Source organism: Calidris pugnax, unplaced genomic scaffold (genome assembly GCF_001431845.1).
Source record: "Calidris pugnax isolate Ruff unplaced genomic scaffold, ASM143184v1 scaffold188, whole genome shotgun sequence".
Lineage (NCBI taxonomy): Eukaryota > Metazoa > Chordata > Aves > Charadriiformes > Scolopacidae > Calidris > Calidris pugnax.
Window position 1 is genome coordinate 7,621,286 of NW_015091257.1, and position 26,997 is coordinate 7,648,282.

General features: G+C 37.7%; 1 protein-coding gene across 1 annotated transcript in view; it reads right to left on the reverse strand.

Moving 5' to 3' along the window:
* Positions 1-3,042: 3,042 nt before the first annotated feature.
* Positions 3,043-26,997, reverse strand: part of PUDP (pseudouridine 5'-phosphatase) — a 76,571-nt gene continuing 52,616 nt past the window's right edge. Inside the window, exon 4 of the mRNA XM_014960270.1 lies at positions 3,043-12,587. Within this exon, the coding sequence (XP_014815756.1) occupies positions 12,411-12,587 (177 nt within the window). The 3' untranslated portion in view covers positions 3,043-12,410. The remainder of the gene's footprint in view (positions 12,588-26,997) is intronic.

The following is a 26,997-nucleotide window of genomic DNA, read 5'->3' on the forward strand; positions in this document are numbered from 1 at the left end:
CTGAGCCGTTATTTAGATAACTTTTAACAGACTTTATGTATAGCGTGTAGACTTAGAAAACCAAGAATATTACAGCAACAGTACCTTTACAAGTAAAATCTGTATACATCAGAAAATACCTCCAATTACTTTGACAAGATCTGTTTTCCAGAAATCGGTATTGATTTGCATTAATTAAATTACTCTATTTCAATTCTTTATAAACTGAGACTCACATTAGATGTTTCTCTTTTTTTTTTTCTCAGACTGATTTTATGATGACAAACTTATAAATAAATAGTTTATTCTATTTATTCCTTTTTGGAATTTCCTTTTATTCCTATTGGCATTCATTTTTCTTCCAGATGATTCCTGAATGTCCTCCATGTCTCAATACTTTTGAAAATCAACCTTGAGAGTGTAGAGAACTCCTCTGACACTTCTGTTATAATTCTTTGATGCAAATTACATAGACACACTGATGGTACATCCAAGTGAAAGGGAAAAAGAGCTTAAAATCCTTCAGAGTAACTTTTGTAATGGAAATTTTTTTATCATCAACTATGATGGGACTATATATTATCTGGATGTTTCTCAAAAGACAACAGAGATACTAGAGGAAACCTTTTACTTTGTCCAATGATAGTTATTGTGGATTTGTTATATTTTATTTTATTCCATTTATTCCAATACAAAGAAGCCATGCCCCAAACAGAAAATTAGCCACTCTTTGCTGATTTGCTACCCTGGAAGCTTTGGGTCCATGACTTAGGACAGTACATTGACACATCTGTGCCATAATGGGCACGGATAGGATCATTCCCAGGAGGCCTCCTGAAGCTCCACAGTCACATTAGCCCACAGCCAACACATAGCAGGGAAAGGCATAGAAACATTAATTTCACTAAGCCGCTGAAGGTTTGCAATTGCATTCAGCTCACTTCACTATTTCTTTTTTTTTACATTGTGGTTGGTCACACGTGCACTGCAGAAAACTGAAAAGGAAGCTGAATCAACAATCTCACAGCCAACACAGGGAAAGGCATAGAAACATTAATTTCACTAAGCCGCTGAAGGTTTGCAATTGCATTCAGCTCACTTCACTATTTCTTTTTTTTTACATTGTGGTTGGTCACACGTGCACTGCAGAAAACTGAAAAGGAAGCTGAATCAACAATCTAAACAAAATCCACTCAACGGATATCTTAACCCTTCTCCACCCACCTTAGACCTGAGGCATGCATTACTCCTATCCATAGTGTGGAAACACAGCTCAACTGCATTGCTTCCACTTACCCTGGCTTTACGTAGGGAAAGAGATATTTTTCCCCGCCTCGGTCTTTAATACTTTTTATTATTCTGAGATGCTAACTTCTTATTGTGTTGATCAGAAGAAGTACACATAGTAATCCCGGGTGATTAACTCCATATTTGAAGGGATAAAAAAGAAAGGAATAAAGAAAAAAGGGATAAAAGAGCTGTCTCTTCTCTTTGTAAAGAGAATGGACAGCTAAGGATTTATGTGTATTGTAGGCTTAGGAGACATTCTTTGTTTGCTATTACAGGTTTTACTTTATTTTATATTAGGTTTTAATCTTAATCAGAAGTTTGTCTTTCCAGAATTTACAGCTATAATTAAAAAATGAAATCATTTGGAATATGGGTAACATACAGCATTTGGTAAATTTGACATCTTCCTTTCAATGTTCATTAATATGTGCTGTTAGAGTTACAATATTGCTGACAGCCATGGTCTTTTGAAAACTAATTACAAACTTTTTGCTTAAAATATTACATAATAATACTAAAGAAAATTTCCTGGTAAAAAATCCTAATATTTTCTCAATATTTCAAATCCCTGTTTGCATTCTGGCTTACAAGCTTTTAACTTTTATGATGCAGAATTATATTTTTTGGGTGTGTTTTATGATTAATTGCATCTGCAAAGCTCATGTCTGCTGATTGTTTACATCTGTAATCAGCTGTGCAATCAGACAACTAAAGGAGTTGAGTAACTCAACTATTTTATATAGACTTCCAAAAAAAACCTGCAAGTACAAGAAGGGAAAAGTATCGTGCTATCATTGCTAAACTATAACCAAAGAGTTCACAGATATGATTTGGACTTTAGAAAGGGGTATAACTCCATAACGGTGACAATTCTTAGTTCAATCATTTGGATACACAGACAGTTCTGCTCTTCTGGTACAAGGAGCTCTGTGCACTGAAGGTGGCTACTGATTCCTAAGGGTATTCAGCAAGGTCTGAATTACCATCTGGCTGCTCCGCAGTGATCAGTTGATCACTGATTGTATGCACATTTTGCTCATAGTTGTTGATACCTTTTTCCTGTCTTTCCCTTTGGAGAACATGACTAATGGCAGCTATTTTATCATGTAGGAGCACTTCTAGCAGACAATAGTCTAGTTATTCACCCTGACTGCACATAGCAAATGTGGCCCACGCAGTGGGTTGGCTTTGTATTTCCAGGAGTCCCAGTGTATTAATCTTCAACAGCAAAAGGGATTTATGTTCTGACCACTAGGGATAACTGTGCCAGCATGCTGGGCTGTAAACTGAGAAATCTGGGGATAAGATTCACTGTAAAACAAAGATCTAGGTAGTGTTTCCCCAAAAGACCCCTCGATGAGGTGCCAAATTTTACCTTTTGACAAATAATCTCAGGGTGGTTTTAATTTAATTAGTAGAAGGGACTTCTCTTTTCACATGAAATGGCTTGTGTTTTCCCTAGGTACCCTTTGGGTCAGAATCTGATATCAAAGACAAGATTGATCTCTAATGCATAAGTGCAAACAACTGCGTTTACTTGGAATTCTTGGAATCTTCAGTTTTGAATGGATTGTCTAAAGTTTTATCAGACATTTCTTTGGACATTTTACTTACAAAGAGATGATTATTGAATAAAACAGATAAGAATAATTTTTTTCTTTTAATACAGGTACAAACCTCAAATATTAAAAAAATAAGAATTATTTGGCAAGAATATTTGACAGGTTTTTTAATTATCAAGGCAGATAGGATATTTATCCAGATGAACACCCATACATTTGAAGAGAGCATTTATTGTAACATTTTTGACATAAACCTAACAGAACCAAGAATAATACCTCAACTGTAGAACCAAGAAGGGAAGATGGCATTTAATCACTAGCATTAGAGTCACATATATGTTGACGACTTTTTACCTTCAAAGATGAATTCATACGAGCCATAGTGTTCAATCACGTCAAAAGTATTGATCCACTGTTAGGAATTTAAAACATATTTTAATCCTTGCATTTAACCTTTAGCACATGCTAAACCCAAATGTTTATACGTGTCAAGGGTAGGGAAAAAAGAATGTAACAGAGGAGAAAGGGAGATGGGCTAAAGGAAATTACCTGCAAATACTTGTGTAATGTACAATCCATTTAACAGATGATTTTATCAGTTGCAATTAGGTGTACCTCTCATGAGAGATATTTTTCTTTCATTCTAGCCATCACAGTCAAACAAGAAATGCGTGTTGCACCCTTCCAGTCTTATGACTACCACTGAACCAGGTAGGAAGATGGTATCATGATTTTTCATAGATCATCATAGTCTGCTGTATTGTTTTTAAATTTTCTATAGAATTGTATGAGCAATTCTATAATTCATATTCATTTACATCAATTAAATGTTGATGAAGTTTGCCTAGCATAATGGCACAAAGTGGATTAGACATTTAGCTATGGAAAAAATTCAGTGCAAAGCAGCGTTGGAAGTCTTCCCATAAAACCCAGCTCTCCTGGAGTCAGAGGTTTGTCTAGTTTCTAATGTTCACTTCCCCCTAACTGAGGCTTAGAAGCAGCATGTCTGAGAAAACACATTTTATTGGCATTTTGCTGAAATGACCATTTTGTTCTGCAGTTACTTAGCTCTTACTTAAAAAAAAAAACCCACCCCAACAAAACCAAACCACCAAAAACCAGACAAACAAAAAACCTTCAAGCCCAAACCAAACGAAAAAAAACCAACTAATAAGACATCTTAATAACAACCAACAAGGCCAACACTGTGGTAGTAACTTCAGATGGCTTCAGATGGAAGGGTGTAAGCAGGACATTTTGTAAATTATTGAACTAAGAATGCAGGGAGTTGTGCAAAAAATCACGGGCAGACTAGAGCAAATAACTATGATAGCACCCGATGGATAGTCCCAGTTACCTTTGTGAGAGAATATCTCAGATACTCAGTATGTAATCATTCACAGATATACTCTCCCAAATCTGCAGTCTTTGGTGTGGTCATTATAGCAATTAAAAGCTGATACAATACACATCCAGATTACCTAGAAAATAGCTAGACTGGGTACTGATACTACCATAGAAGCTCAGAGTAGATAAAGCTGTAAATCTTAGATCAAAATTGAGGTAAATATTAATGCAGCTTGCTCTGAACATAAGGCTGCTTCGTGTTAGGTGCTGTTATTTGCTAAACATCAGTAACATTTGCTAAGTAGTTTACACCTGGTTCAGTGTCACTGGAAAGGGGAATGTAAGCCTCCCTGTGGGGTGCTCATACTAAGTGTTTAGTCCTTTAAGCAGTCTCTCTCTTTAAAGCAGAATTTATAGTGATAGGGGTTTACTTCCATTTGCAGGGAAGACGGGTATCTAAGTAAATGTCATTGAGAAATATCCTGTATTTTTTAAAGCCCATGGAGTCTCAGCTTGAAAGGAGAAGAGCCAAACAGATCTCATAATCATAAACGTCTTCTGTGTCCAAACTGGTGATTCATTTGACTGAGAAGGCTTGAGTCAACTAAATGGGCAACATGCCATTCTGCTTCTCCATTCCTTCCTTCCTCCCTGCTTTTCTTCTTTCCTTCCTTCCTTGAGCTACATGTGGCAGTTCACTCCCCTTCAGCAAAATTTCACACAGGTGTGAACTTCACTAAAGACAAAGCACACTCTGCTGAGTTTATAAGAAGTATTAATTACATATCACATACAGCAATGGTTTTAAGAAGTGCACAGATGACAGCTCCTTTCACCCAGATGTCAAAAAGTCCTTTGTGTAGGAAGAGGTTTACAAGCTGTTCCTAATACAGTTGAGTCTTTACTAGAAAATCAGGGCTGAAAGGACCTATGCAATTTCATATACAATTTCACAAACCACCTTCCTTCAACCATACCCACAAAAAATTGAAAATAATTTGATAAAATAGCCATGGAATGTGTTTAGTACACTCCAGACAAATAAATTCATTTCTGGACACAAATTTCAGCTATGTATATACTCTGTAACTTTGACAAAATCATCACCGACCAGAGTTACACAATACAGGCTAAGGAAATAGGACACGATGAAATTATAGGATTAATAAATTTACTTACAGTAAGACTTGCTTTAGAGAGGGGAAAAAATCCACCGTATTTTCCTGCCTCATATTGCACTGAAAAACATAAAGTCACTTTCCTAATGTATTTGGTCTGAAGAAAGGGAACGCCATGGGTTTTACAATGTTTCAGATGAAGCCATCAATAAGAACAATGTTGAGGGCCATAATCAATAAGTTTACAAGGCTGCAGTCATAGGGCACCAGGAAATCCATTTTGACTTAATCAGTTTTCCAATTTTTCAGTTAAAATATAGCACTTTTGGATCATGTCCAAGCAATGAAGACACAGTAATAAGATGATTCAATACAGTTTGCACAGTGTTCAAAATTTTTAAATCAAGATGGTATTTTAGCAAGGATTAACACTTCGTTTCCCTCATCTTGTGTACCCCATTCCTCCCCCCTTTTTTGATACTGCAATGAAAACTGTGCTCTCCCTGCTTAGAACTGGCTTATAGCATCCATGTCTCTGTGGTTATTCTGCAGCAGGTTAAATGTGTGAAATATTCCTATGTGATAAAACTCTTTGCTGAAATTACATTCTGCAACAGCAAAAAGACATTTCACAAGATACAACACTATTGACCGACTTTCAGCATTTTCTGAAATGGGAAAACATTACCTTTTTTTTTTTTATTTATTTTATTTTTTCCCAGTGTAGCTCTTACCTTCTCTTTCTTGAGCATAAGACCCTCGTCCAGTGCTTGAGGTGCTCAGTGTCTTAGCTGACTAAAGAGCACGAGAAGCTGCATCTGGGTCAACCACTGCGAACAGCGGTTATATTGGTATGTCACTGAGATGCTTGTTTGCATTTTTGGCAACATATACAGAGAATTTTCTGCAGCTGAAGCCTAACTACATTTCACATATTTTTGTTTACCTCTAAAGTTCATATGTAATAGAGAAAACTGTGAGAACAGAGATAAAATTTGTGTATCTGAGTTTGTTATGCCAAAGCTGTACTTCGATTAACAGTCAGAAAAACTCCTCTCCTTTTCCTGGTCTCAGGTACCCTCTGGCAGAATCAAAAGAGGATCAGGATGGTTGACCAATGTGTGTCTTCCTCTTGCCCTGGCACATTTCTACCCCACCTTTGGAAAAAGTCATTACGAATTAAGCTATTTTATGGAACTATTATATTTACATTCCCCAAACAAGCTACATCATTGTATGAGAAGGCTTTGGCAAGTGAATTTTTCTATTATTTGTAGATCTATGTGTTCCCCTATTAAACACTTCCTTTCCTCAGAAAGACGGCAGATGATCTGGACAATGAAACTCACGTTTGAAGTTCCTAATTTTTTGATTTTATCACATTTGAGTGTAAGTTAGTGCAGTTTTACTTGCAGCCATACAGCAATTTGGATTGGATACTGTTACTAGCACACACATTGCCCACACCCTAGGTATGTAGGTAGTAGTAATCAATTAGATTAATAGTGAGACATCCAGATGATACAGTGGAAACTGCTTTCTCAGATCTACAGGAACTTAATTAAACCTTTGTTCTCCAACTTCAAAATTATCTAAATGAGAAGCAGTAGCTGGCTATATAGCGTTATTGCCTTTTAAGACATGAGGAGTAAATGGCACCAGCACAATACACTTTTAACCATGATATCATGGGTAAAAGACTGTTACCAGTACATTTCCAATATCCCCTCCTATGGGTTTCCATGGGGGTGTTGTTGACTTCAAAGAAATGAAGAATTCACTCCGTCGATATTCAGTTTGAGCTAAGGATGATGGAGAAAACTGGTATGCAGCAGTTTTTTCCAGTTGTCTTCAAGCTGATGACATACTCTTCCAGTTTTGTAACTGTAGCTTTGTCAAAACTGAAATGACTTGGAAGTCAAAGCTGAAATGATTTCACAATCTTACCAGCATCTGAACTGAGGCATCTACTGATATATTTTCTACATTTATTTGTGCTCTGAGGCTAGTGAAGCAATTTACACATCTTCTTTGATTCTGGTTTTTAACTGCTTCGTTTGCTTTGGGCCTTGGTTTTAAGGAACATGCTTCTGGAGGTTGACTGTTATGTCTATAAATATCAATGCCTCATAACACAATGTCTTTGAATATGTTTTTGACCTGGGTTTTGCCTCTCTTAATGCAAAGATTTTCCCTCCAGAATCAGTGGGCTAAGGACAAGTAGAAGATTTGTAGAAGAGCTGCAAAAAGATGGATGAGAGCTGAAATGCTTTCTCCCTGCTGAGGTTTCTTTTCATCACGAGCGCGAGCCAACTCCTAACATTTTGAATACAATGGCTTAGAGCCGAAGGGCTGAAGAGTCAAGAACAGAAGAGACCAACAGCCTTCCTTATGTCATCCGCTGCCATCTAAAATCTATTAATTTTGTTGTAACTGAGCTACCTGGTGTGGACACAGCCACCAGCACTCAGTAAGCCCTGCTGCCAGGGCAGGATCCTCAGCTCCTGGAAGTTATGGTTAGGGCTTTGATTTTGAGTTCTCATCTTCCCTCTGTTCTCCACTGTAACAAAGTGATTAAACCCAAAATTTGTGAAGTGTCAGCCAAAGAAAAGGTAAAGTGTGGATGACAGTCATATTTCTTTTGGGACAGAGAAATGTTCTGAGAGAGCTCCTTTCTGTCCACCTAATTATTTTCATTTATTTCCACTGATTTGGCAAAAAAACAGTTCTACCCACTCAATGTCAAAACACAGGAAGTTTAGTGAAGTTACAAAGTGGTAAATTAGAAACAAATAAATGGAAACAAATTCATTAGTTTTTTTTTTTTTAAAGTATTATTGTTTAATATTATCCTAATATTAAAATATTAGAAATAAATAAATTTTTCATATGGAATTTAGTGTCTAGCTAGTGGTTTTGGTGTCTAAATTTATCATATTTTTTTTTTAGAAAACGAGTGGATTTCTGTACGCATAACCAATATCTAGAGCTAGTAATAAAGCAGAAAATGTCAAGATTCATTCTCTAATTGTTAAAGATACAGAGGAATCTTAATGCAGTGGAAAACCACTTTATTTCTTCTTACTATGAAGTTTCTTGCAACTTTTTTCTGATTTATCTAGTTTAGCTTCTGCTGAAGACATTTTTTGGAATATATGCAACAGGAGCCTGATGTTGGCCAGAGGTTTCTATGGTTTAACTATAGCATTCTTTAGAAAGACATCTAATCCAAATGAGGACCAAACATCTCACCTTCTTCCGATCTTTATTTGTAGAAGGCAAATGCCAAGCTTTGCAGACTGCATTTTGAAATTAATCCTGTACCAATGCAATGAATTTTCTCTTGAATATATTTGGTGAAACTCCTGTTTATGTATATCTTTGCAACTTGCAAATTCTATCAAGATTAATCCCACTGGAGTTACAGCAAAATGTAAAACCTAATTCACTTGTGAGGCAGAAAGGAGTTCTAGTACAACACTTCACACATGACTAACTGGCCTTTTTTTTATTTTCCCATTATCTATATTTTCATGGCTGAATTTAGCTCCATCTTGCTGCACTTATCCTACTTTCCAATGGTAAAAACTCGATCCTGAAGTTATGCCTTTATTTTGTGGAGGCTGGAATTCTCAGGATTTTCCTGAAGTACATGTTCTATATTAAGCCAAAATAAAATTAAACATATTCTTGAAATTAAGCTGGTGCTTAATTTCTATGCTTAATATAATTGAATTTAGCATGCACTTCAGTATTTGTCGGGACTGAAGTTTGCTTGCTGAGTTAGAGGACAGAGTTTTTGGATTAGTTTTTAACAGTCCTCTTCATACAAACACAGATGGAGCATTGAAATGTCCTGATTGCTCACATGTCCTCATGATCTGTAGCCAGGATCTGGTATGGATTTTTTTAGTCCAGTCAAAACAGGACTTCAACTGCAGAGCAGCAGATGGAAGGAAGGGATCCAAGTTTTTAATCCTTTTTTTTTTTTCTTTTTCAACAGATGTTGTTGAGATGATCGAGCTACAGAGCCACAAATCCAACCACAAAGTGAGTAAAGAAATATATACAAACATATGTTGATAGTTGGTATATGGTTAATCAGGCAAGCTGCAGGCACCTACTGCTGACATAAATATCCATTTTTCGTATGATGGAGATGAAAGGATTTTTAAAATTACTATAGGTGAAGAACTTAATTTTGTGTACTCTTTTATTTCTTACTCAGCCAACAGAGAAGCTAACCACAACACTGATACTTCCTTTAATAACAGTCAAATGGGTCAGCACAGGACCAGCTGTTGGTCAACAGCAATCAGTAAAGTAGATGGAAGGGAATTATTAGTAAAAGGAGGGGAAGGTTATAATGTATGGCTCAGGTTCACAAATTTCAGTTTGGGGCAATAATCTCAACTGTCAAGTGGAATACTAAATGCATGAAAGAATAATTGTATGGGATAGCATTTACTGTTGAGTTAAGAAGTGGTAGTTTTCTGACTATCAATTCTCAGCATAAGATAAGGCTATTAAATTAGAATAGCAGGGTATGCTGATCTCATCATAGTGGTCATGATGAAGTAATTCTGATTTTGTCAGTGATATATTTATTAATGTCTCTACATTTTTAAAAAGAAAATTCAAGGCTGATGACAGTTCCTTCAAAGTAAACTGTAAATGAGATGTAATTCATTTTTTTTCATTTTTATTTTGTGTAAAACTCCTCAGTTAAATTAAATATATGCAAAACTTTGGAAAAGTTACTAATTACAGCTTATTAAAGCTTGTTCTACCTAGTAACTTCCCTGTTGGAATTCAGCAATTATGAACGAAGGGGATCCCAACAGGCACCTGTTTTACACTTGAAAGCTCAAAATTATTGCTCTACAGTAACACTTTGCGTTATGCAACACAAGTTGAAGGAAGAATTATACAGCAAATTCTCTGTTATCTTCTCTGGAAAGACCAGAAATGGAATTCATATTGGATGGGATAAGTTGTTACTACTGGACAAACACTGCTGACTGCAATATCCACGGACCTAAAGAAGTAACATAATATGCAAAATACCTATACTGAAACAATATTTACCCCTTTTTAAAAAAAAATGCTTCCAGATCCGTAGATGAAAAGCATTTAACTATAAAACATTATACTATGTTTTACACGGTATATGTATATATACTAATATGTACTAAAAATCTTCAAGTATCATCTAGGTCCTATTTGACTGGGGGCAACCTCATCTAGTTGGGGGTGTCCCTGCTGACTGCAGGGAGGCTGGACTAGGTGACCTTTGGAGGTCCCTTCTGGCCTGGACAATTCTATGATTCTATGACTGACCATACTGAAAAAAAGTTTCTTAATTCTTTGAGTTATGAACAGACCACAGTAACAGAAAAAAGAAAAGTCTACATAGAAGATGTAGAAGTTTGGTCTTTTTTAAATCCAGGAGCAAAGAAATGTAAAGAAATTCACCTTGAATATTGAAGGAGAAGAAAACAAAATAAGAAAACACAAGAAGTACAACAGAAACCCTGCAAATAACTGCAAAAAAAGCCAATGACCACAGGATACAAAGGGCATTAGGTGGGGAAGTACAGGATGAAGAAATGAATAAACATGTTGATAGCAATAACTGTATAAAAAAAAAATGTAATGGGATAAAAGCCAATCTAGAACAGATTTCTGGTTAAGATCTAAACAGTAACTCATTCAAGTGGAAACAGAACAAGAAGCTTCTATGATGTGCAGATGCATTGGGTTTGTGTGGCAAGGTTTTGGTGCAGAGGGCTATGGGGGTAGCTTCTGTGAGGAGCTGCTAGAAGCTTCTCCATGTGTCCTAGAGAGTCAATGCCAGTTGGCTCCAAGACGGATCAGCTGCTGGCCAAAGCCAAGCCTCTCAGTGACGGTGGTAGTGCCTCTGTGATAACGCATTTAAGAAGAGGAATAAAAACCTGGGGAACAGCAATGGCAGCTGGAGAGAGGAGTGAGAATATGTGAGAGAAACAATTCTGCAGACCCCAACGTCAGTGAAAAAGGAGGGAGAGGAGGTGCTCCAGGTGACAGAGCGAAGATTCCCCTGCAGCCCGTCCCCCTGCAGCCCATGGAGTTTTAAGAGTGGAGCAGATCTCCACTTGCAGCTTGCGGAGGACCCCACACTGGAGCAGGTGGATGCACCTGAAAGAGACTGTGACTCTCTGTAGAGCCTGTGCTGCAGCAGGCTCCTGGCAGGACCTGGGATTTCATAGGGAGAAGCCCACGCTGTAGCAGGTTTTCTGACAGGACTTGTGACGCTGTGGGGGACCCATGCTGGAGCTGTCTGTTCCTCTAGGCCTGCACCCTGTGGAAGGGACCCATGCTGGAGCAATTAATGAAGAACTGCAGCCCATGGGAAGGACCCATGATGGAGAATTTCATGGAGAACCATCTCCTTGGGAGGTAACGCACACTGGAGCAGGGGAAGAGTGTGAGGAGTCCTGCCCCTGAGGAGGAAGGAGAGTTAGAGGTAACGCGATGAACTGACTGCAACCCCCATTGCCTCCCTCCCTGTGCCACTGGAGGGGAGGAGGTATAGAATTTGGGAGTAAAGTTAAGACCAGGAAGAAGGGAGGGGTGGGGAAAGGTGTTTTAAGATTTTGTTTTTACTTCTCATTATCCCACTCTAATTTGATTGGTATTAAATTAAATTAATTTCCCCAAGTGGAGTCTCTTGCCTGTGATGGTAACTGGTGAATGATCTCTCCCTGTCTTTATCTCAACCCATGAGATATCTCAACCCATTTCGTTACATTTTTTCTCCCCTATCCAGTTGAGAAGAGTGGCTGTGGCAGGCACCTGGCATCCAGCCAGGGACAGCCCACCACAGCAGAGAACAAGGCTGGATTCACTTCACAAGACGAAATGCTGCTTTAATTTAGCAGTTATCACGAGGACAAATCGTAAACATTCCAGTCAACTTTCAGAGGTACGGTGTAGAAGACTTGGTGTTAACAGAATTTTTGTGCTCTAGTTTTGAGGAAGAGAGGAAAAGATGCAAAAGAATCATAAAACCATAACAAAATTTCATTCCACTTTCCCAACCTGCAGTCAAGTGCATGTTCATAGAGATTAGGCACTAATCATATGCTGGTAAACCAAACAGTTCTGGTTTGAAATCTTCCATGGAGTTCAGCAGTAGTGTTGCCTCCTTTTTAAGATCTGGATTTAATTTTTCATCTGGAATCATAACCACTTGCATTCCTGCTGCCAGGGCTCCTTTCACTCCAAGTGGCGCATCTTCAAACACAAGACACTGAGAAACAAGGAGGTAAGGGGAAAAAAATAAAAAATAATGTTACTATGAACTTCTACTCTTTTGATTTAAAAGAGAGAATGATCACAAGTAAAACTTAGCAAGAAAGCTAAATTCAATTCCTGGCTTAGACACCCCTAATTAGAACAAGGGCAAACCTCAATTTGAACATCTGCATGGTAATTAACCTTAAATTAATTTAAATTCAAAAAAAAAAAACATCAACAGGCATACTTAAATCCAAGCAACTGGTTATCCAGATGTTTCTAGGTGATTTGTTTTATAGGGACGGGTTTAAGCACAAGCTTGAAGTAAAGTTAAGCAAGTGCTTAAATACCTTTATAAGCAGGCAATTTAACTCTTCAAGACCAACTTTACAACCTGCAAAATGGCAAAAGCAATGCTTTTCCTTACAGGTGTGTCATTTTCTACATACACGAGAGCAGGAAGACTGCATTACTTAGGTCAATATTAGGACTTTGGATGAGTGGAGAATAAGACAGAAGGCACTTGTCAGAAGAGCACTGTCAAATTAATTCTCTATTCACTTAATTCTTCCAAAGCAATGGTGAGAAAGAAAATGAGAAATTATATTGGAAGGTTACTTTTAGAGAAAAGACACTTTAGTCAGGTAAAAGTTCAATTTCTTACAACAATTACTCAATATTGCAGCTTGGAAGCAAAGTTGTTAAAAATAATCAATACATTATTTATGTGAATTTTGTTGTTTAACATCAGAATATTGAGAAACAAATATATAACAAATCATCTAGTCTGAACTTTTATATAACAAAAGATAATGCTTCTGGAGTTCATTTCAGAATGTATAAAATAAAACATCTCTTCCTAACACTACCCTATCCATAGTCTTGAGTTTGAATTTCTGGTCATGGACAATCCAATGCAACCTTTGGCATCTAACCATCCCAAAAATTCTGACCTCTTCTGACAAGTGGTTTCTAACACTTCTGCAATTCAGACCATTTATTATTGATATTATTAGCACTGCTACTACTTACTACTAATACCAAAATTACTGCCAGAAGTCATTTCAGTAATTCAACATAGATGTTGGGATGGTTAGTGCAATTTTCCCCACACCCTTCAGACAGTGCTTTATCATAAATTTCTCTCATGTCCATTAGGCCTTTCTCTACAGTCATTACCAAATCCCTTCCAAATCCCATCCAGGATGGATTATCTCATGTTTTTCTTCACAATACAATAGGCTGTGGCAACTAATGCAAATGGGTAAAAGTAATGATTTGCTAAACTTAAATGTTTAACTTTTGACTGAATCTAGATATGACATACTGGGAGAACATACAATATCACACTGCATCTTTTAAGCTCTCTAACACACAACTATTTCACTAGGGAAAATTAGGGATGCACAGCTTTTGTCTGTTCTGGCTGTGCTCTAAGAGAACCAAGTTGCAACCTGCAAAAACTTTACAACATTCAAAGAAAACATTTGTGCAATATGCATTTAACATCTCCTCTGTATATACCCATCTGTATCAGAGACTGTGGAAGAGGAAGAGGGAATGAACCTTTTCTTTCTGCTTTCTTTTCTTTTTTAAGTACTGATTCTTGGCCATCAACATGCCAGCAACCACATGGAGTCTGCCAAGAGAAGGTAAGAGGTGCTTTCTACCTTGCATGTAATAAAATAAAACTTAATTAATGATTTTAGTAAGCCAATGGAATCACACCAATCTCTTTTGTGCTCATTTCCTTTATACAGTCACTAAATTCCAGTTTGAATGATGTGAGATTTTCAAATGTTGATCATTATCACTATTACTAATTACAAATATGTAATCAGCTGATCCTGCAAAGCTTGGAACAATTGCTATTAGAACAGAAGCACGGTTCTGCCTCCAGGCTTTGTACTTAATAGCACCTTAGTTTGTGACTCTAGGCACTGTGAGGATAGTAAATGAAACCCTGACAGGCTTTGCCTTTTGAAGAGTAAGCTTAAATGTTGCACAGAACAGCATTATTAAGGCCTTTTAGAAACCTTTCCTAATCCAGCCCATACAAAGAAATGTACTTCAGTGCTCTGCCTTGAAAGACCTAATTGACTTCCATGATGTCACTAAGCTTACTGTATGAGAGGAGCCGATGATTATGGAAGGCAATATGAATAATGAAAAGCTTAACTAATTCCCTGGAACTAGAAGCAATTAAAACTCTTAATTACCAAAGAAGCCAGGCAAATGACCCATAATTACAGTGGCTTTAATGTTACAGGAAATAAGTGTACTAGGTCTTCCTCCAGTCTTTCTTGCTACTGACTCCTATTGTCAACAGCACAGCAACGTTTTTTAATGGATGATGAAAGGTTTACAGAGGTTCACATACAAAATGGATTTATTAACTTTGCTGCACAGAGATGTTATAAACTGTGCACTGTCCTGGCCCACCCACATACTAAATCTAGAGATATGAAAGCAGCCAAGTTCTCCCCCATTTTGCATAAGTATTGCAATATCAGCATCACTCCAACTGAGAGAGACAGATGAGATTTATACAGACTTCAGCTGAGATTCTGGCTGCTTCTCCACATTATTTCTAAAACTTGTGTCACTGATCAATACTACTGCTATGAGATCTCTCAAAAGGTCATACTAATATAGGACAGTTTTCACTTTGGAATGAACTAGATGCTTAAAAATGTATAGTAGTAAAGCACATTAATTTATATATCATTCTATGAATCTAGAAAAGAAAAATTAATCACTTAACCAAAGGAAGAAATAATAAAATCACTGCAGCATCTCATTACCTCATCTTCCTACATGAAATTCAAAAATAAAAGAGCACTAGCTATATCCTTGATATATACAGTAGACTCTCTCCAACCTATATACTGTAAATGTCTTGATGGAATACTTATGTAACTAACAGGGATATCCATAAGTGCTATTGCTATTAGTGATAACCAAGAAGTCTGGAAAGATAAAAGACTAAAATCGGTTCTGAAATTGAGATTTTGAAAAACCTGTGTAGATAATGTCGAATGAATATCCTTGAGCACATATGACACTACTTTGTCTAAAACAGAATGACGAGACTAAAGCTGGTATAATTGATACACTTAGAACTCATCTGCAAATGAAACACTACCATCTATTGTTCTATAAAGAAAAAATGAAAAGAAAATTTTCATCGTCTTTAAAATGGATAAATATAGTCTCAAATTCTTTCATACTATAGTAGAATCACAGAATCATAGAATGGTTTGCGTTGGAAGGGACCCTAAACATCTTCTAGTTTCAAACCCTCCTGCCATGCACAGGGACACCTCCCACTACTTATTCAAAGCTCCATCCAACCCAGCCTTGAACACTTCCAGGAATGAGGCATCCACAACTCATCTGGGAAAAAAATATTTTACTTAGAAAAATCTTCCATTTTCTGGTTCTGGTTCTGGTTCTGGTCCTGTCGGGATAGGCCCTTAATCTCAGTGCAAACATCTACAGACATGGGGACTAAACCACCAGATTTTAGCACTTTGTCTTTGAACCAGAGTCTTAATATTAAGAATATTGAGTATTTCATTCCCTGTCATAAAACGAATGAGAAGAAAAGGAACTGAGCATTTGTTTGTTCCTCTTCTTCCCCAAACATTTTCTGTTAATATATTATTATTTTCACATTGTATTCTCCATATGCTCCATGAAAAACAGCCACTATGGAATTAATGAGAAAATAAACTTCAGTTTTCATTTTTTTTTTCTGTTACCACTGTTACATTTACCTTGTGATCTGTTGAAACTGAAGCCAACATGGTTAAGTCTTTCACTGAGCAAAAAATACTTAAGAAAACCTTCAGTCCCCCTAAGTCTTACACAGAACTAAGTTAAAACTACCCTGTCTTCTGAGGAACTAACAACAGAGTCACTGTCCCACCAGACATTAAAACTCCATTTCAAAACCACTGCATTTATGTACTCTGACTTTAAACAAACAAACAAACAAAAAATCAAAAGGCATTCTGGGGAAAAAGTGGCTAAAAATTAATGATGAATAATTAATTTTATTCTTCCCTCCTGCTGAATGAAAGTAAAAAGGGGAAATGGTGGAATTTTGAGGTTTCAAGTCACAGTTTCCAAAGGTAAGCACTCTGAGAAGTTATCCTTATGTTCATTCCTCAGCTTCTGAACAGGACCAGTCTATTTCTATGCTTGGTGAGAAGGTGCAGTAGAATATTATTGTATCTTCTGTCCTCAAATCACAGAGAAATATGTGATATATTAAGTTTGGGACTTCTTATGGATTGCTTATTATACTTCTGTTACTTTATTTATCGGTGATCTTTCTCCATGTTCAAATCCACTGGTCAAAAGTGTGACGTGTTATTAGTAAAATTTGCACTCCGGAAACATTTGGCAACCGTATACATTAATTTACATACATATACATGGACAATGCAGTCTTCTATAAGCATTTAAGGCCTAATTCAAATTCCATCATATCAGTAAAAAAGTCCTTATTGATTTCAACAGGCATCACAGTAAGCCTCAAAACAGGCTGCTGGAGGAAATCCACCAAGTTCAGCCAGCTCATGTTGATTTCAGAAAAAAAACATTGTTCATCTCTGCAAACCAAAGGGTGGTCAGACCTTTCATTTCTACAGGTAACTTCTTGACTGTTCATTCCCAAAAGTATTTTTACTTTCCTCATTGCGAAAAGCTAGCTAATACTCTGTGGTCATAACTAAAAGCTAAGTAGTATCTAAGAAATAAAGTATCAGTCTGAAAGACACTACTACCGTAATCATGGGGTTTGTTTTGTTCAAGAACTTTTATCTCTTTTTCCTTGCCAACTTAATTTTTTCACATTTTCAAAGTAACTCCACTATTGGCCAACTGTGTTACTAGTGTGAGCTACCCAGAAATAATATGTAATGTATAATATATATGTATATGTATATACATATATATATAATGTATAATAATTCAATAATGTAATTCAGAATACAACACAGGCCCATCTATATACCTTACAAAATGTTGTGATGTCAAAAAGATGCTGTTTATCATTTATGGGACATTGTGGAAAGTCATAAAAAGAGAAAGACCATCAACCTTAGTAACATGTCATAACCCAGATACTGGGCTATTTTTTAGGTAACTTGTGTTTTCCTTTGCTTTGATATACAAAGTATCTAGGAACAAGGGGAAAATGTAATTCTGGGTCACCCATTTACCAAGAGAGTTACTTACATTATTGAATAAATACATTTTAAGCAGCTACAGTATTTGCAATTTTGCCCTCCCACTGTGTTAACTCTCTGAAGAATTAACAAAAAACAATAATGAAACAACTTGATTAATGTTTCTCTCCTAATCTTTGGATTTACACTCTTTCCAGAAATAGTTGGGAAAAGTCTCAGTAGCAATAATGAATTACACTTGATTTTATTTTCAGGACATATGCCAATGTGACTAGCCAGGGATAACAGAATCATATTGAACACGATGTTTAAGAAAGTCACGCAGCTTACAGCCCCATGACTTAGTTCCATTAAGGAAAATGAGGAGTAAGCCAAGATGTTTTTAAATTATATAACAAATGAACAAATAAGCTGGAAACTTATAATCAAACGAATTAAGCATCAGAGTATCCAGAATACTAACTACCAGCCACCATTCTTTATGACCCAATGATTCATATGAGAACTGTTCAGAAATTATACCCACATATGCTTTTTAATTTAGGTTTTTATTAACTTGCTACTAGGAGTATGTTGCAGACCAGTACAAGAAACAAATTATTTATCAGAAGACTCATAAGATAAAACCAAAAATCATTAGTATAATTAAAAAAAAAAAAAGGGAAAAAAATGAAGTGTGTTACATCTGCACATAATTAGAGCACTCTGCATTTCCAGCTCTTGCATAATGCCACTTCACATTTCAACCTACAGCAGCAGCGACTCTCTCACAAATCAGTTCACAGGATGTTCTCTTAAGGTGGGCCAGGAGGAGTAAAATGGTTTGGATGGGGAAGAAGGAGGAGAAATTTCAAATTTCTTGCTTGTTTTCAAGATTCAACCAAGTGAAAGAAAGTGCTTCTGTGAGTGACAGTCAGACCCAGACACAGTGGCTCTGTGAGGCAGGGAGAAGGTCACATTTACATGCGGGGTTACTCTGATCATTCCGGATGGCTGGAGCACTCTTTTCACAGAGGACTGTGTGTTTAGAGGACAGCACACTGGTACTTTGAATGGCAACTTGTGTTACAGGCCTCAAGAAATTCCCAGGCGTTTCTGAAACAGTGTGCAATTATCCTGGCAGCTAACTCAATCAACTGCAGCTTGGATTAGCCATAGAAGAGTATTGTTCTTTTATGGAGGACACAATGCAAATACTCAAGATGCTCTCTACTGAGACTACTCATACTGAGTGACATGCTTGGTTTTTATGTCCCTTATCTCTAAAAGTGGCCTAACAAGGAATTCTGTGCAATGAAATAGTTAATCTGTGCTACCTTCCCTTCCACACAGAAGTACCTTTACTAAAACCACTCACTTGTAATACACAACACATTCAAGTAACTGCACCTTGCGTGCAGAGCTCAGAACTGGGGGATAATTTGGTGGATGACAAGCTCAAGATCCTGGGCTGCATCAAAAGAAGCAAGACCAGTAGGTCGAGGGAGGTGATTCTGCCCCTCTACTCCACTCTGGTGAGACCCCCATCTGGAGTACTGCATCCAGCTTTGGAGTCCTCAACACAGGAAGGACATGGACCTGTTGGAATGAGTCCAATGGATGGCCACAAAGATGATCAGGGGGACAGAGCACCTATAGAGTTGGGGTTGTTCAGCCCCGAGAAGAGAAGGCTCCTGGGAGACCTTATAACCACCTTCCAATACCTAAAGGTGGCCTACAGGAAAGATGGGGAGGGACTCTTTATCAGGGAATGTAGTGATAGGACGAGGGGTAATGGTTTTAAACTGAAAGGGGGGATTTAGACAGTTATTAGGAAGAAATTCTTTAGTGTGAGGGTGGTGAGACACTTGAACAGGTTGCCCAGGGAAGTTGTGGATGCCCCATCCGTGGAGGCATTCAAGGCCAGGCTGGATGGGGCTTTGTGCAACCTGGTCTAGTGGGAGGTGTCCCTGCCCATGACAGGGGTGTGGAAACTCAGTGATCTTTAAGGTCCCTTCCAACCCGAACCATTCTATGATTCTATGATAATTTACACTGGAAGGGATCCCTGGAGGCCACTTAGGCAAACATTCCTACTCAATGCACATCGAGCCAGAGCAGGCTGCTCAGGGCCTTGACCAGGTGAGCTTTGAGTATCTTCAAGGATGGAGATTCCACATACCTCCTGGGCAACCTCTTCCCATATTTCACCATCTCTACAGTGAAAATGGTTTTCTGAGCATCTAGCAGGAGTTTCTTGTGTTCCAGCTTGTGATGGTTTGTGCCTGTTGCCTACTGCACTATCACTCTGCACCTCAGAGAAAAGGCTGGCCCGACCTTATGAGCAAACACATCAGAGATGTGAACCAAAGGATGAGCTGTTTTAATGAATCCAAATTCTAGCTTTCAGATTGAAACTGGAAGTAGGTATCAAAAATATCTCCTGAATAAATGCAACAACCATTTTGCCACAGGGAATATCTACAAACTCGCAGGTGCAGCACAGCGGGCTGATGATGGCAGGTACCCTGCCTGTTTTGTGTAACTGGACACCACCACTTGCCTATAACCAACCCAGCAGGTGCTGCAGAAGGCAGCTGATTCTCATGGAGCTATCCAATTGTTTTCAAGCACTGTAATTTTTTGGCAAGAGTTTCTTTTTGTTCTATAACGTCTCCTTGACCAGTGTTATTTTCCCACACAGAAAGACGAGCCTGCATGCTGAAATGTATACCTTAATCAGATCTAAACTTCATCTTAATTATTGTATAGTCTTTGACAGAAGTGTTAATAACAACCCACATATGCTTCAGGCATAAAATAATTTCCCGATTTCTTCAGTAAAGAAAGAAAGGATGAGAGAAGGCATTCACCTTTAAAGAGGTTTTCATTGGGAGTGAAAAAAAAGTCATGCAAAAGGTCTTTTTTTTTTTCCTATTCAGTACAAGCTTCTCATTGAACTGTACACAACACAGTGTCACCGGTCTGGAGTGACTTGGTGAGATGCATTTGTGTTCTATTTTATCTCTTCATGATGAGGAAGAAAATGGTTTTCTTTCAAACTTCAAACAGCTGAAAGTTAACTTTTAGAGAATATTTAATATTATTGGCATACAACTCCAAACATGAAGCCACAAATTAGCAGCTTTAAGTAAAGAAAACTAAACACTAAAAAAAATTAATTATAATTTTCTACATATTTGAACTACAGGAAACAAATATTTATATTAAAAATAGCAATTTTCTGTTCTCAATATAGATTTTCTAAGAGGAAAGTGGACAACAATGAACAAAAGTAAGCTGTGAAAAATATTAACTCCATATTTGCTGAGTTTATATATTCCAATCAAATATCCAGATGTCAACAGTATATAAAGCTGACAGATGGCAGACTAGTTTAAAAGGAAAACTACCACCCATCTGCCTGTAAATCAACCTCTCATGGGCAAAGTCCTCCAAACACTGCAACAGGCCATATGCTTAAGTGAGAACTACTTGCTCATCCAATAGAAAAATGATTTTATATTAAAAGTAAGAATCACCACTTACATAACGAATCCACTGATCTGAAGTATCCTGCATTTGCTGACCTTCAACTTGAGTGAGGCTTTGTAAAAGGCATGAGGGTTGATTTCTTATTTAAACTAAACACGTCCATTTCTCTGTGACTGTTGGAATACTCTAAAGCTCGCTGCCATGTTATTCTGCTACTATCTTACGGATTAACAGATGCCCACACATAATATACATACACATTCACACAGAAAATAAGTAAATGCTAAATAAATCTCATATGGAATCACGGAATCACAGTATCCCAGGATGATCGAGGTCGGAAGGGATCTCTGGAGGTCACCTGGTCTACCCCCCTGCTCAACCAGGGACATCTACACCTGGTTGCCCATGACCAGGTCCAGACAGTGAGTGTCTCCAAGTATGGACACTCTACCACCCCTCTTGGCAATCTGCACCAGTGCTCAGTCATCCTCATGACAAAAAAGTGTTTCCTACTTCTTTCCTGCTGTGCTGCAGTTTGTGCCTATTGCTTCTGGTCCTGTCACTAGACACCACTGAAAAGAGCCTGGCCTTGTCCTCTTTGAACCCTCCATTCAGGTATTTATATACATTAATAAGATACATGCTGAGCCTTTTCTTCTCCAAGCTATATATTCCCAGCCCACTCAGCCTTTCCTCATATGAGAGATGCTTAATTGTCTCTGTGACCCTTTGCTGGACTCCCTCCAGTAGCACCAAGACTCTTGTATTGGAGAGCCCAGAACTGGACACAGTATTCCAGGTATGGCCTCACCAGTGCTGAGTAGAGGGGCAGGATCACCTCCCTCCACCTGCAGGCAACACATCATCATCAGTGCCTTGGCCCATTGTTAAGTCATGGTCAACTTGGTGTCCAGCAGCCATCATAATTATCTTTTTTTTTTTTCTGAGAGTATGAAATCAATTTGGTTTTCTTTCCTGTTCTTTCCTGCACCACTCACTGGTGCAAAGACAGATGGCACTTTAATGTAACTTCTAAATTTAAAGGTTTGAATGACAAATGTGCAAAAAATACAGACAAAATATATTGCTAAGTGGCCATTACAGAACTTATGATGAGAATATAAAACAATCCATTAGGAAGTGTCTCAGTCACCCCAATACTGATATAAACACAATTCTTCACAGTTAAGTCAAAGGCAAATTGCCTTCTCTACAAATGCTTGCAGTCAACTTACAAACAAGCACCTGAATGAGAGTTACTGTGCTTATAACACATCCTTGTTTTCGGCAAAATACTAAGTCATCTCTGCCTAGGCACAGACCACCCCTTTTTTCTTCTTTTGAAAAGAAAATTGTGTATGTTTATATATTAGTATGAGTACCATGGCATACTGCAAACAGTGATTTTACATTGCTCTAACCATTGCAACATATAACCTGAAAGAAACCACCTTGAATACAGCAACATGACCAGTTCAGAAACAGACACTGCCACAGGTATTGCCAAGAATCTGGATAAGTTGACAGGCAGCTGAGTGCTACAAGCAGCATTTTGCTGATAACTTGGAAGCTTTAGCTCCCAGACAGTATATAAGGATTCCCTGGGGAAACAAGACTGCAGCAGGTATGTCAAGGTGACAAAGTATCACTGCCACACAATCCACTGAAAGATATATTCTGGCTACCAGGTAAAAAATGCTGTGACTACAAAAAAAACCAAAACAAAACGAAGGACAGGCTGTCAGGTGAAGAAGTAAAAGAGAATCTCAACCACCATGATTCAGTATACAGCAAATATCTCAAGTAATTTTTCCCCCATTTTTTTCAGATTAGAAGTTGTAGTGTTTTCTCTCTACTATATTAAAAAGTTTGCTAATTGATTTCAACTACTTGTAGTGAGATACAGGTAAGATGCATTACTGAATACAGAAAATTTATAAATCAGATGGCAAATACAACTGAAGAGTGAGGACTGAAATTTCTCATCCATACAAAAAAATTGTCTTGGGGGTATATGTTCTGGGTTTTCAGGTCTTGAAAGTGTAGATAAATACATCTGTTTCATATTCTTCAAAGGTTTGTAAGTTCTAGTCTTAGCAAGGAAAACAATGTGAGAAAATACACTAAACCTATTTACTCCATTGACATTGCATCTGCAGATAAAACATTTCAATATTTTCAAAGCCATAGAGAAAAGTCTCCTCATTGACAAGTAAAGCAGTAATTTAACAAGTAGTTCTATGGAGTATCAATGGGTTAAAACCGGAAAGAAACAATTACTCTGTTTAGGACTACTGTAATCTCAACCAGGTCAAGTTTTAACTTTGTTACCAAAAAGGAACAGGAAGAAAATCTTACATAATCAAGTGACAATTGTCATTTTGAGCTTCTTCAGATTACCAGCATATTCCATCTAGATGGAGAGCAAAGACATTGCTCATGACACTCTAAATGCTTTTCTCAATCAGATGTTCTTGTGCTCAGCAGTGGCAGTGCTGCAGGCTGCCAGCCAGGTTCTTCACTCCTACATGTTCTCCTATCAACTAAAAAAGTTTCTCTCCCTGCTTTTGGTGCCTTCCTAACTATCCTCCCTGGGGAAAAGGAGGGCAGCTTAGGTAGACAGTTTTTAATTAGTAAGAATTTTTCCTTCCAAATATTCTGTGGTTATAAACCTTCATATTACTAATAAGTCCAAAGAACATGTATGGAGCATTAGCAGTTAAAATTGCTAAGTATGTTGCTACAGAGAGAGATCTGTATATTTTCATATCTAGAAATATATATATATGCACACATATACACACACATGTTAATTTATGTGATAAAAGTACTCATCTTTGCACACAGGAAGAAGGTTTGTCACTGTGTTGTCTGCACCATGAACACATGTACTTGTTGAAGAACCACAGCATTTTTAACTTTTTGTCAATTAAGGTGATTTTTGTTTATGCTCTCCACAAAAAAAGGAAACAACAACAAGAAAAACACCGAAACCAAATTGTGTGAAAGACCCATAAATAAAGGAATTTATAAATAAAATGAGAGACACAGTCAACTGGAATAGTACTGAGCCCCTTCTGCATTCATAAAGAAATGCAAGAAAGTGGTTGGTTTCTTTGTTTTTGTCAGGCAACACAAGCTTTTAATATCTCTAGTCATTCAGACCTTCGACTGAGATTTATTAACCTGTCAAACAAAAGCAATTTTACAACATACACAATTGCAGTTGATTTCAGAACATTTATTGCTTTGTAAACAGAAAATCCAGATTCTCCTTAAACTATTTGTCCCTTTCCTTCTCTTTGAAGAAAGAAAGAAGGCATGGTAGAGAGAGAAATTCCAAGTGAAATAGAAGTATTCATTAACTTATTTACAAAAACATATTAAAAGTACGGTTAGAAATTAAAAGGTAAAGGGCTACCAAAATGGCTGGGGTTGTAGCAACTTGCCCTATGAAAAAATGCTGAAGGAGACCTTGGATTGTTCAGCCCAAAGAAGACTTCAGGAGGGCCAAACAGCAGCTGCCCAGTATCTCTGAGGACATTACTGAAAAGACGGAGACAGCGCCTTTACCAAGGGTGAAGTATGAACATGAGAATATGGTACTAAATTGAAATATGAGAGGTTCTGTCTAACTAGACACAAAGAGAGAAGGGAAAAAAAAAGGTGACAGCAAGAATTAAGCACTGGAAAATGTTGTTCGGAGAAGCTGCATGCTCTTCACCCTTGGAGGTTTTTAAGACTGGACAAACCCTGAGCAATCTGGTCTGAATTCAATATTGACCTGCTCTCAGAAGGTTGGATTACTTACTTTGCAAGGTTCATTCCAACTGGAATGACTCTACAGAATAATTAAACCAATGTATTAAGTATCGTTAAGCATCCCTCTGCTTTAGTTTCCAATCCTTCAAAGCATTAAGAGTAATTTCTACAATACTACCGGTACACCGGATACTGACCTTTTGTACCTACTGCATGTTAGAGCAACTATTATCTAAAAGAAGGTCTGCCTGACAGGCCAAAGGAAAATACTTTCTTTCTCATACACTCCACTTTCTGGCATCTGTAATAAGTCCTGAGCCATCCCAAAATCCCAATCCTGAGCAATCCCAAAAATCCCCTGCACCCCATAACGTGTGCCATGCCCCAGGCAACACCTTCCCTCAGTCCAAAAGGGGATCCAGTGTTCATTCACCCTGATGGGTCTCACGGGTGGATAATTCACCTTGGTGGCTTTCCTGGGACATCCCTGCCTCTGAGTCCTTTATCTGGGCTCCCATCTGCCTTCGGGACTCTGTGCTCCCCTGGGCTTGTGGAGATGGGCCCCTGATGGGCTGTTGGCTCCCGGTGGTGGGCCTGAAAGCAGCCGGGCAGGGTGTGACTTGGGATCCCCCACCAACCATTGCCTTTTTGAGCTTTTATCACACAACTTAACAGCTGCATCCTGCGGTGGATCTTCCTCAGGATCTATCCAATTCTATGCAAGTTTATGCATCACATGCTGCTTGATTCCTAACATGCAAGACCAGGAATCCAAGTAGTTTTCTTTCACAGGTCTTTATAACTAGGGCCTGGCATACCATACACTAAGCTAAATATAGAAATCAATAGGAGAAAAAGAGATGCTCAAATCAGACATCCTATTTTTCCTTTCTTCTCGATGCTGCTATTATTCCAATGTTCAGTCTGATCTTAAAGCAATACAGCACAGCATGTCCCAAGCATTATTATGTCTTCATACTGCTGAGTAACTGAAATCATTTTATTAAAATACAGCATTCTGTGATGGATTTCTTCATCCTTGGACTGACATTGAGCCTGAAGCTCTTACTAGTAATCACTTTACACAAAGCCAGATCACACACCCGACTCAGTCAGGGAAGCTAAGGACTCAATTCACAGGTTTTAAAAAATGGTGTGAAAGCTGGTGAAACTGAATTGTTCCTACAAAGAGTGAATACATTTCAAAATTTCTGACAGAAACTACACTGAAGGCCTTTTCAGAATAATCTGAATTAAGGGACATTATATTCATCCTTCATTATCATTGTATTATTAAAAAAAAAAAGTTCCTAAAAACATCAGAGAAACAAGAAGTTACTCCACTGAATATTAATCATCTTAAATAAATTTAAGGCTGTCATGTAATAACACCACAGCTGTACAGCAGAGCTGTAAATAGTAAGGTATCAGTACAACAGTCTTCCACCAGCCTACTCAAAGTCAACCGTCATCTTTCAAGAATACTTTGTCTTCAACTGATTACTAAGATAAGAAAAAATAAAGTGACAGGAGAAAGGGACAGTAATAAATTGTCCAAATGCCTTAGAATTGCTACTTAATGCAAGATAGAATAGAAGATGAAACTCTGACATCAGTGTTTCTAAAGAAAACTACTTCGCTTTGAGAGACATGCCAAAGCTCACATTTGCAGCTGACTCTTCTTTCCACTATCTTCATGAGATTTTAATTTTAGACATGTAGCATCCTAAATGTTTGAAGACTTTCTGCTGTAATGTTAGCCCTGTCACATCATCTACCAATCCTCTTTAGACAGAATGCTTCTCCACAAAAAAGTAAATGCTTTTACTATTTCAGTATATACATCATTAACTTATCTACTGTATCCTGACTTTTCATCTACACTCCCTAAAAAATGTTTGGGAAAGCGTTAAGGACAAATGGGCTACTGCACACTATTAAGTCTTCATAATTTATAATGAAGCTGTATAGATTACTTAATGCAGT